Genomic DNA, 12,974 nt, shown 5'->3' on the forward strand with positions numbered 1-12,974 from the left:
AGAAGGCTAATTGGCCCATACTTTCTTTTGCTGCTTCTATGTTGGTTCGGGGTCTTGAAGTGGGTAGAATATAGTTATGCGTTAATTTGCTTTTTATTACTGTTGGTGACTTTTTCATGTGTAGTGCCTCGCTGATGATGGGTCTCCTGCTATCGCTGTATCTATCGAGGATTTCTGTGTTGCTTGTTAAGATTTCTCTGAGGATGATCTGGTTGTGAGAAGAGATTATATGTTCCTTGATGGAGCCCTGTTGTTTGTGCATTGTTAATCGCCTAAAAAGAGACGTTGTTGTCTTGCCTAATACTGAGATCTTTGGGGCTTACAGTATCTGTTGAGAAGAAAGCTTACTCTCTATTAATTGAGTGATATTTAATTAATAGATTAATTTGAATTAATCGAAAGACCACCCTATTTTGACTGAAAAGGGAAACAGATAAAGTTAAATGATAAGGACTGCAACACCAGTGCCTATGGATAAGAAACTATTAAAGATTATTCTTTAAACTTCAATGGGCTGTATAATATTAATGTTCGAGAATAAACTTTCTGTCCTTCACAAAATTGGGGGTTAATACCAGAAGTAATCTACTCCCAGTACGCTTCATCGAGGCTGGTTCTTCCTCGAATAAAAATTTAGTAAATTCTACTAAATACTATATTAAGAAACATTAGATAAATTGATTAATTGTAAAAAGATTATAGGTTGATTAACCAAGAAATTATTCTCATTTGACTTTTATGAGGCTAACATATTACGTTAGATATCATAAATCAAATAAACTAAATGTCTTCGACTGACAATCGATTCTAGAATTTTCTCAATCAAAGAAATAATAGAAAAGGGTTCAGCTGCTTAGCTGTAATAGTGAACGGAGAGGTATAGGTGCAATGGCGTCGTCTGCTACTTGCTGCAACACGTGAGCTCGAGCTTGGCGTGGGAACATAAAGACCACGACCGCTTACAACACAAGCTGAAATTTCAACTGAATATACTAATTGTTTACACCTACTATTTAGTATCCTCACTATGCCATAGAAGGAATGAAATTAATTCCTTATGGACGTACTTATTGTTTGGGGAGGTCGCGTGGCATAACGATGGACAGTGCACAGTAAAAAGATATATGTAGAGATCTCAAGATATAATTAATACTAGGGCACTTAACCTGCTGGTTGTCCACCGAAGCAATCACAGATTGCTACTGGAGCAATTGCACGCTCCTAGGCCGATTAACTGCAAGGGCCTAACGTAGAATTGATGCAAATTCGACTCTCCTAGGACGCACGATGTGATTGTTGGCGTCGCTTGATCAGCCAGTGGCTAATGCAAGAATGGCGTCTCTCTGCCTTCCTCCCTCACCTCGTCTCTCACATTCACAACAAAAATTAATAATCACGGATAATTCTTTTCTGTGTAATTACTGATGTAATGCGTTAATGAGAGACGGGTTGCAATTATAGGGAATTAAATAATATCATATTCTCGTTAAATGGTGTTAATCGAGAAATGGAGATAATTTTATTTCCTCCATAGCATTCGTACCTAACAGATAAAACTGTTACTAGATAATAATTTCAGGTAATAACTCTCGGTTTTGGATTATTGGGAGCTATATTATCCGTAGTTAATTATTGTACGGAATACTGATAATTTTAGAGAGCCACATTCAATTCTCTAACATATTACAGGTATGAATAAATATGTTTAAATGGACATTATTTGACGCAATCCTGCCTCTCGATGTCGTGAGAATATTAGCAATATGCTCAGATAAAGAAATATTAATTTATGTTAACACTACTGTTAGTGGAATTAATAACTACTTTAATTAGCTATACTATAATGATGAATTATAATACAATGGTAATGTGTCAGTGTTGGGAATTTCCAACATAACTCCGGGGAAGGGGGGGGGGAACTCGGGTCGCAGTTCAATGTTGAGTACTGACGTACCTATCCCGAAGTTAATATTAATGTTAGTACGTTAGTACACACATAACAGATGTCCCGTAATTGTCAAGGACATATAAGACTTTAAGTCATGTTAAATGTAAAACATGGAATTGTGAATCATCTAAAGTTAATAACTACTAAAGCCTACAATGTACTCCATGACTGGTGTCGCGATGACGTGTAACGGTTATGTTACTAAGTCTTAAAGTTTTGTAAACTCATAGATGCTCTAGATGGAATAATGTTATAGTCGATAGCCTACACAAACAAATTAATGATTAAATCATACAATTTAAAGTAACTGAGAATCCACTGTGAGGTGAATGTCTTGGGCCATTGTGACTTGTAACTGATTTGACTTGACATCACAACACAGCATCATCATGATTACTCAAATTGGATGATAAATTATTTGCTTTTAGTCAGAGCTATAATAGGCTTGTAGTTTCCATTTACATTGTTGAGCAGCTGCTCTAGGTGGGCGTGTGCTCGGTGGATCAGAATTGTTGTCCTTGGAAACTGTAGGTGAAGTTGGTTCTGTTAAACACTCTCATTCTGCTAATTTGAGAGGTACCAACTTCTCTAATGTTTTTAGGGTAGTAGTGCCTTGGCACAAAACCCGTACTACTCTCAGGATGCCTTGGTGATCTGGGTGGATAGAGACAATTTTGCCTATAGGCCATTCTGACCTGGATCCATCACTGTCAATCAACACTAGGTCTCCTGGTTTGAGTTGAACTTTATTATAGGGGCTCGAAGCTCCATAGTGGTACTCTCGTAGAGCTGTGGTACTCTCGAGTCCACACCTCATTCCACCTTTCAATTTCTCTCGAGAGATGTTGGTAACTTTCCACTAAATCACTCCTAGTCATATGGGAAGGGTCAATGGGATCCTCTCCTTCCAAAGGTATCAGAGGGCTCAGCAGGCCTCCATGAATTAAATGTGAGGGACTCAGGGGTTCTCTCTGTGACAAGTCATCTGATAGGTAAGTTAATGGGCGATTGTTGACTCGCGCCTCAATTTCCACGATGAGTGTTTGGAGTTCAGAGAAACTAATTTTCTGTCGATGTAAGGTCTTTTTTAAACATTTCTTGACAGTCCCTATCATACGTTCGTAGAACCCACCTTGCCAGGGGGCTCTGGGAGCTATAAATTTCCAGTGGTATTGTCGTCTCTGCATGACAGACTGCACTTCTGGATGATTCCATATCTCTCGTAGGCAGGCTTCTCCTGCCACAAAATTTGAACCATTTTCGGATATCATTAGTTTGAGACAGGATCTGCGAGCTGCAAATTTACGAAAAGCTTGAATGAAGGCTTCGGCGCTCATGTCAGAAGTCACTTCTAGATGTACGCCTCGTGTGGTTGCACACGTGAAGAGGCAAATATAAGCTTTCACTGGTATCTTATCTGGAGTGCCAGTGCGAAGCAAGGCTCCTGTGTAATCGACACCAGTGGCCTGAAAGGGACGAAGATGGACTACTCTCTCCTTAGGGAGTGGTGGAGGTCCTGGGTAAGGACACACTCGAGCGTCGTATCTTTTGCAGATTACACAGAACTTAATGAGTAATTTGACAGTTTAACGACCTTGGGGAAGCCAATATTTCTGTCTCAAGTCGGTGAGAGTGTCTAACACTCCACCATGTAAAGTACCATATTGATGATGGTGTAAACTAGAAATTTTGTAATAATGTGGTGACGTGGTAGAAGGATCGGATTCTTTGTATCCAAATCAATTTCTACATGAAGCAGACGTCCTCCACACCTTAATATATTATGAGTGTTGGTATCATAGCAGATACCTCGAGACTTGGTTAATTTATCTGGAAGATTTTCATATTCACTTCCATACGTCTCTTGTTGTGCACGTTTGATCCAGTAGAGGATAGGATTGGGAAACTTATGCCTGATTCCTATCTTAGCAAGAAAGTCAAACACATGTGCTGTCACTCTTAATAACTTACTCAAGTTGGAATAATTGTGAGGATTAATAGCTGAGATTTGATGAGGTTCTGGGTCTTTCATGGGAATAGTGATACTGGTCACTATGACTTGTGGTTTCTGTTTGGGCCACTGACCACTAACAAACTATGAAGGTCCATTAAACCACATCGAAGACTTGATTAGCTGTTTTAATGTTAAACCTCTTGATAAGTAATCTGCAGGATTGTCCTTAGTGGGGACATGTCTGAATTTATATCCAGCAGATAATTCATGAATTTCCCTAACACGATTACTAATGCAGGGAGTTTTATTGTTGTTATTTCTTACCCATTTTAAGACTGCCTCATTGTCTGACCACACTACGATTTCACCAAAGTGGATATTATTGAGTGTCTTGGTCAGGCAATGAGCCAATCGTACTCCCACCAGCAATGCAGTTAACTCCATTTGAGGTAAAGATCTCTTCTTGATTGAAGCAATTCTTGCTTTAGATGTGAGTAAAAATGATTGTGCACTATTGACTAAATAGGCTGCAGCACCATATGCTTTGCCAGAGGCATCACAAAAGACGTGCAAATTTGTGGGGAAGTTTTGTCCTGAAGCATTACAAGGAAATTTCAAAACACCAAATTGATTGAAATCCGTTGTGAGTATCTGCCATTTATCTTGCAACTCAGTTGGCAACGGATCATCACATCCCATATGTTTCTGCCAGCATTCCTGCATGAGGAGTTTGCCCCTTATTAAAATAGGGGCTAAGTAAGCCCAAAGGGTCATATGGTTGACTGACATACGAGAGTAATTTTCTCATGGAAACGGTTGAATTATTGGTTTGTACTGACTTGACATTCATCTCGTCAGTACCTGTGTTCCATTCCACGCCCAAAACCTTTAATTGATTAGGCACCTGATAACCCGGAAATTCTTTCTCGATTATCTGGTTTAATGATTTATTGTTTGAGGCCCATGATTGTAGTGGCATATTGGCTCCTAGTAACTCACGGTTAGCCTCATGGTAGATTTCTACCAATTTGGATTTGTCATTAGTAGTTCCCTGGAAATTATCGACATACAAGTTGTCACTGATCTCCGTTTTATAAGGGCTATTTGACTTCTTCAAATGTGTATCTAATGTGGCTTGAAGTAGAAACGGTGAAGAAGTCGCACCGAATAGCACAGAGGCAAACCGATAGGTTACGACATCACTGTCAGGATCCAGTGGGACCTTAATCCAGAGAAATTTGGTGTAATTACGATCCTCCTCTTGTAAGCCTACTCTAAGGAAAGCTTTACTGATATCAGCAGTATAAGCGAAAATACCAGTGCAGAATCGTAACAATATGTCATGTAGCCTTTGTGTCAGGCTAGGTCCCGTTTGGAGACATTCATTCAAGGACAGGCCGTTTGCCTTCACTTTGGCACTACAGTTGAAGACGATACGTATTGGTGTTGTCAATGAATCTTTCACCACAGCGTGATGGGGTAATTAGTGACCAGTTTTTCGGTCATCATTATCAACAACTTCGATAAATTTACTGTTGAGTTGTTGTTGAATTAATTGATGATACATGTTCAATTTATCTGGCTGTTTCTTCAGCCGTATTAATTGAGACTGTAATTGAGAGGCTGCCATGAAATAATTAACTGGAAGTTGTGGCTGATTCAACTTCTATGGCAGTCTCACCCAGTATTGTTTGTCTTTATAGACAACTGTGTCCAGATATTGCTGGTAAGTCCACGTATCATCAGGGCTTGGTTTATCAGGGACAATACCTAAAGTGTCTAAATCTCACAGACGATATACAGGTGGATCAGACTCATTATCTTCAGATATTTCTCTGAAATGTAGGGGTGACTGTTCCAAGCCTAGTCGTGCACTATTGAAGCCTAGTCATAGTCATAACACTATTGAATTGTTAGTTTGTTGGTTAGTTGACGCTGTTTTTTTGTTGGAAAAGCACCGGTCCAGTAAGCAATTTGCCTCCAGCAGATAACAAATTCATTCCATGTTGTCTGGTGCATCCTGTTATAAATTTATAATAATAGTCAGTGCCTATTAGGATACCAACATCTGTGAGGCAGTCAGAATTTATTTTGTGATCTGCTAGACTCATGCGGTTATGGTTGAGATATCTCACAGTGCGAGCTAGTCCTGTGACCTGCAGGTCTGAAGGAAGTTTATCTACTACTACCGCTTGTATTGGACTAGTGGAAGATCCAAGTCTCACTAACACCTTGACTACTTGGTATTCACAAGGTCCACTATTAGTCAAGAACCCAGAAATATTCAGTCTCACACTTTTGGCAGGTTTTAATTTTAACTGCTCGACTAATTGTTGTGTGATGAAGGTTTTCTGTGATCCTTGATCAAAGAGACCTCTAGTGTTAACTCTAGACTTCCTATCAATTAGTTTGAGTTGAGCCGTAGGCAGAGTAGTATTATTGCCTGACTCAGTAGCAAGTACATTTATTTCTTGGAGTACCTTGCAGTATTGTACTGTGGTAAAATTCATAGAATCCTCCCTAGGTGTCACAGATTGTGAGGAAGTTTTCCTACATAAGGCATAATGATGTACACCTTTGTTGCATCTACTGCACAACCGTAGATGCACAACACATTTACTGGGATCATGAGAACCCATGCACTTGGTGCACCTGTGTAATTCTTGTAGCCGTTTAATCCTGGTATTAAAGTTAGGATAAAGATTGCATTTGTAGGTGACATGTTCTTGTTCACAGAACAGACACTTTCTCTCAATGGCTGAGTTTGTCCTTTTAGTAAACACATCAGTTGCAGCATCAGAGGGAGATACAGAATAAATACCTACCCTACCACTCCTTTTCCCAGTGGATGGAGCAGTCTTAGGTTTGAATTTATTGGATTTATTCAAAGTCGATTTGGGTTTGACTGAGTTGTCAAGGTTAGGTTGTTTAAACTCAGGTTTAATTTTATCATGAGTTTTCAACCTGTTAACCGTTATTTTCAGTCCCTTGAATATTTGCTCGAGTGTGAAACTCGGTTTTATAGTGTGAGCAGATTTCTGCTAAAATACAGTGGTACCTCGCATAACGAATTTAATCCGTTCCATGTTCGTCATGTGAAACGGACGTCATACAAAACGAGTGTCCCCCATGTAACCAGTGTGATACACTGTGTTTATTGTGAAATTTCCCTAGTGTACATGACATCAAATGTTCCCCAAAATATAATTTTTCTTTGTAAAATGATAAATTACCGTCCCTGAACATGTCTATGTAAAAATAATTACCAAATTCCACTTACTTTGGCTGTGAGGGCGTGGACAAGGTGCGCTGTGACGTCATCAGGGCCTGGTCGCCCGTGTGTGAAGCTCCCAGACACGGTCGCGCAGCCACTCAAGCACCGCGTGTTGCCACAAATATATTTTCAAATATTTTTTCTATGCATTTCCAATGCGGTTTTATTTGTTTCTTTTATCGTATATGATGCATATTTGTGACCTTTACAATATGTATACAGTAGAATGTTCATATTTTTCCATGAAACTGTGATACATGTGTCAGTAATGTGTTATACTCAAAATTCTGTCAGTTGAAATGTAACCAATCACAGGCAAGTAGGCCTCTGACGTCATGCCAGACAGAGGAGCATCAAGCTTGCTCCCAGCAGCCTCAGTTATCCTCACAGACTCAGAGTAGAAGGACCTCGGCTAGGCAGATATTTACCTTGCTATCTCAGTCAATAAATATATACAGAAGCGACTACTGAGTGTACATTCTACCCGAACAAGGCAAACGAATACTGGTAGCAGCAGTGGGACCCAGAAATTTTTTTCTGAAAACAAAAGTTCAAGTACCCAGCATCGCCTCGTGTTCCAGCCGCCACCGCCACCGCCATAAGCCGCCATCCTGCCACCCACGCATCAAATATTGTGCCAGACCGGGGTCCTGCCATCAACCACTACTCCAGGCCAACGTTCACCACCTTGCAAGGGACTGTTGGTCCGCCCCTAGATCATCACCTCCTAGACAATTCTCTCGGCCCCCTCATCAATCTAATCATTCTAGGCTTCCATATTGCACGTACCATAAACAAGTTGGTCACCACACTGCGGATTGTAGAGCTAGGCAAAGGACATCTCCACCTCGTAACTCCCATGGTCAGTCTTGGCGAGGCTCACAGCGTCCAAGACATTATCAGAACTCTCGTAATTACAACTCCCAGCCCAGCTATAATGCAACTTCAAATTATAATGCTCAGTCACAGAATGCTGGAGCTCTGAATGTTCACTCCATGTCGTCGGGAAACCCCCAAGGCCATCCGCTAACCAATTCAAGCTAGCCAATCCTAGTGCCCTCCCTGTGTATTCAGTAGCTACCCAAAATAGATTTGGACACTTGACAGAGGAGGACACTGACTCTAGACCAGTTGTAGATGTTGACGGATCCACAGTAAATTTGACACAAACAAGACACAGATATCCCAGACAACATAAGTCAAAAATAGTAACTTGTCCAGTCTCAAGTGATGGTCCCCTTGTCTCAGCCATTGTACATGGTAGAGTTTTAAAAGTTTTTCTTGACTCAGGTGCAAAAATTAATATTGTCAAGCCCTCAGCTCTTAGAGACATTGAAAGTATGCACCCTACTATTTTAAAACAGTCACACATACCTTTTCTAAGTGGTATTTCAGGAAATAAAGTAAAAGTTCAGGGTGAAATTGACCTCCCACTCAAGTTCAATGATGTCACATTGTCTATAACATGTTTAGTTGTTGACATTATTCATTTTCCTGGAGACATTCTCTTAGGTCTGTACACCATGATTGATGAAAATATTGCATTGTTTCCCCATCGTTGGAACATAAGTATCAAAGACCACGTCATACCTTTGTGTAGCATGTATCGACAGGGCCATGAGTTCAACCTTCAATCAGATTACGTTAATTTTGTTGACACCCGCCTTGCTAGCGTAGATTTGTCAGATCATTGTCGTGGTAGCATACCTGAGAAAACAGGCACTCGATTGAAGCATAGTAGTTGTGCAGTTGTTAAGGAGAATGAGTATCGGGACTTTCTGGAAGGGGACGCCCTAACGGATTCTCGTTGTCTCGCTCGCCTGGCAGCTTCCATCTCTGAAGTCAGTGGTTCCATGGCTACTGACACTGTGCTACACCCTCATTCTCTCACCAGAATAAGAGTTAAGGTTCAGGGAGTGCCTGAGTTGTCGGATGTGATTGCGGAAAGTGAAACATGTAAAGTGAATGGTACATTTGTTGAACCCTCCTGGCACACAGTGCAGGATGGTACTGTCACACTTTTTATCGCAAACACAAGTAATGCCGATATCCATCTCCAGTCTGGTACCCATGTTGTAGATTTTGCCCATTACTCGTTACCGGTGCGAGTTGTGGATGATGTCTCCATGGATCATACTGTTTGTACACTCACACCAGGAGAACAGGGATCTCAGCCAGAGGTGCAAGCGCAACACCTCAGTCCTACTGATTTTCCTGACTCTGTGGCTCAGCTTTTGAAAATTTTGAACAAGAATAGAGCTGTTGTTGCTCTACCAGGAGAAAAATTAGGTCTCACTCCTCTCATTACACATAAAATTCCCCTTGAACAAGGAACTACGCCTATTTATGTACCAGCTTACCGTCTTCCCCATTCTCAGAGAGCAGAAGCAGATAGACTTGTAGAGGAAATGTTACAGAGTGATGTAATTGAATCAAGTAATTCGCCATGGAACGCTCCATTGATTCTTGTACCAAAGCGAGATGGGACTTGGAGACCTGTAATCGATTATCGCAAGCTTAACAGAGTAACAATACCTGATCGTTTCCCACTTCCAGTTCTAAATGATTTGTTGCAAAGTATTGGTCGAAACAAAGTATTCTCAACGTTAGATTTGTTGCAGGGATTCTGGCAAATCCCCCTTGATGAGGAAAGTAAACAATTGACAGCCTTTAGTACTCCCAATGGTCATTTTCATTTCAAAAGAATGCCGTTTGGTTTGCGTAGTAGTCCAATAACCTTTTCACGGCTCATGACAAATCTATTTCGTAGACTGATAGGAAGTACGCTTCCAGTTTACCTTGATGATCTCATAATCATGTCGCAAGATGTTCAGACTCATTTCCAGAACCTTGAAAAGGTACTTGCAAAGCTCGCTGAAGCTAATTTAAAAATAAAGCTTGCAAAATGTTCATTTTTAAAGCAAAAGATTAATTTCCTAGGTCATACAGTTACACCTTCAGGTATTACATTGAATGAATCAAAAATTATTGCTGCCCGTGATTTTCCAACACCTCGTACCGCAGAGGCCGTAAGACAGTTCACAGGTCTTGTAGGATTTTATCATTCATTTATTGCTGGATTCTCTATTATAGCCGCTCCGCTTTACAAGTTGCAAAGAAAAGATGAACCCTTTGTTTGGGGAGAGGCCCAGGATCAGTCATTCAAAAAACTCAAAGCAGCCTTGATTTCGTCACCTGTCCTTAGGTACCCAGATTTTTCTAAACCTTTTACGTTGGTTACAGATGCTAGTGACATAGGTCTAGGTGCTGCATTACTTCAAACAGAAGGTCACAGAGATCACGCAATAGCTTATGCTAGCCGTACATTATCCAAAGAAGAGAAAAATTATAGTGCAACAGAACGAGAAGCCTTGGCAGTTGTCTGGGCACTTAAACATTTCAAGGATACAATTTATAATTACCCAGTTCATGTTCTTACAGATCACCAACCATTAATTCCCTTGTTCAAAAATAAGAATCCAGTTGGAAAGTTTGCTAGATATTTGCTCACAATTCAAGAATTCAATCCCAGATTTGGTTATATTCCAGGAAAGCAAAATGTTGTAGCCGATGCGTTTTCTCGACACGTAGCTGCGATTCAGTTAAATTACCCAGCATTAGATGCTACAGTAGTAGAAACGGAACAAAGACAAGACCCCATATGGGCACCCGTCATTAAATTTTTGACTAAGCAAGACACTCGCCCGATTCATAAACCGCCAGTACCATTGAAAGAACTAGTTATGTTGGACAATTTACTGTGTAGAGTAGTAAAGCTAGGGACAGCCTCGAGGAAATGTTGTCAGTTAGTTGTTCCAGCTGTCTTGGTACCAACTGTGTTAAAAATTATCCATGATGCTCCTGCAAGTGCACATCCAGGAAAGGATCGTACACTCCAACAAGGTCGATTGAAATATTTTTGGCCAAAAATGGCTAAGGAGATTGCTCATTATGTTGACAGATGTTTAACTTGTTTACAGCACAAGGGACATGTTTCAGGACCTAATCCAATTCAGGTGTACCCAGCAACTAAAGCTCCTTGGGAACGAATATCGATGGATTTATTGACAAATTTTGCGGAAACAGAGAAAGGGAACAAACATTTGCTTGTAATGGTCGATAATTTTTCACGGTTTTGCGAACTAGTTCCTATCCCGAACAAAACAGCAGAAACCATAGCCAGCGCATTCCATGACCAAATAATTTGTAGATATAGTATGCCTAAAGTAATCCTTTCAGATAATGGTCCAGAATTCAGTAATAGTATTCTAACTAGCTTGTGTGATTTATATAACATCAAAAAATGTAGCATCATGCCTTATCATCCGGCAAGTAATGGACTAGCTGAACGTACTAACAGGAAAGTGTTAGATGCCTTGAGAGTCACGTTGAATTTTGATAACAACAATTGGGATGATTTTATACCCTTAATTCAGTGTGCTATAAATTCTTCAATTAATGTTTCTACTGGTGACACACCTCACGCTATTCTTTATGGTACAGATAAGATCCTCCCTAATGAATTGATTAACGTACCTCCTACTCCCTTATATAACGTAGATGATTTTGCTCAAGTGAAGCGTAGACAAATGCAACTAGTATTCAAGAAAATACGAGAACAACTGTCCAAAGCAACAGCCGAGTTCACTCTAGCAAGGAATGCACGAGCTAAACCCAGTAAAATAACTATTGGATCTGTAGTAATGATACTTAACCAACACAGGTCTGGTCCTATGTACAAGTTAACTAAGAAATTTTTGGGTCCATATAAGGTAATCGAGCTTATTAAAGGTAACAAATACAGACTTAAGAACTTGTTAACAGGAGAGTATATAAATGAACATTTAGACCACATGAAGTTAGCTAAAATGACTGTTGACGAGACTGATGAGGAAGATGACAATGAACTTACCCAGACAGATACTCCTACTCGGACACCACCTTCTGTGGTTGACAGACCACTGGATGTTCAGCAACCCCATACTAGCAATTATAATCTTAGATCTAGACCTCTCTTTCAACAGTGCACTCACCACATGTCCATTGGCTAGATGTTAACGAGGATATCTCTCAAGATGATAGTTTGTCGCATGAAGTTTCACCTGTTCCGGACCTTCAGTCAGAGCCAGAGTTGTATAGTGCTCTGGATGAGCTAGGTGTAGATATCCGCAGAATTTATAATTGAATGCACTCTGCAGTTATTCTGTTTGTTTTGAAAAAAAAAAAAAAAAATGTCATTTGCAGTATTTCTACCACATGTGTCTTATTATTACCATTATATATAATGTATAGTTTTTCTCAACTTTATTTTGTTATGAATTAGATGCCATTGTTAAGTCTACTACCATTTGTATTTTTACAGTGCTTGTCATAAGAGTTATTATTGTTCTAGCAACCACATTGAGGCCAGTGAATCCTGACTGCTATCACGCAGATGTTAGTCTTCTTGATCCAGGTCTTGTATATGCTTGTAAATATATTGCACATTATATATATTGTACATTGGTCTTGTAAATATATTGTATTATTTCAAAAAAAAAAAAAAAAAGAGAGAAAAAAAAAAAAAAAATAATAATTATCTATCTTGAAATTCAATTGTGGTTGTTAGGTCAAAACTTTGTTCCATTAATGCAATAATTGTTTAATTTTGTATGGTTTTCAAGCACATGCCATTGACACATGTTAATAATTTTGTTTAGGCAATACCTTGAGTTGTATTGTTCATATCTGATCAGTAGACATACACATGTTCTTAATACTCTGGTTTAATCAAAGCATTGTTACCATGATTTTCACCT

The 12,974-nt window shown here is 39.7% G+C and overlaps 1 protein-coding gene across 3 annotated transcripts in view; it reads right to left on the reverse strand.

Annotated features, from left to right (window-relative positions):
- The window catches only part of LOC138372410 (methyltransferase-like protein 27), a 222,129-nt gene that overhangs the window by 67,002 nt on the left and 142,153 nt on the right, over positions 1-12,974 (reverse strand). Inside the window, exon 1 of one of the 3 annotated variants that reach the window (XM_069337888.1) lies at positions 22-967. The exons of the other annotated variants lie outside the window; for them this stretch is intronic. Within the exon in view, the coding sequence (XP_069193989.1) occupies positions 22-262 (241 nt within the window). The 5' untranslated portion in view covers positions 263-967. Of the gene's footprint in view, positions 1-21; positions 968-12,974 lie in introns of those variants that run through there. 3 annotated transcript variants of the gene reach the window in all.

The sequence above is a fragment of the Procambarus clarkii genome, chromosome 38, assembly GCF_040958095.1.
Source record: "Procambarus clarkii isolate CNS0578487 chromosome 38, FALCON_Pclarkii_2.0, whole genome shotgun sequence".
NCBI classification, from domain to species: domain Eukaryota; kingdom Metazoa; phylum Arthropoda; class Malacostraca; order Decapoda; family Cambaridae; genus Procambarus; species Procambarus clarkii.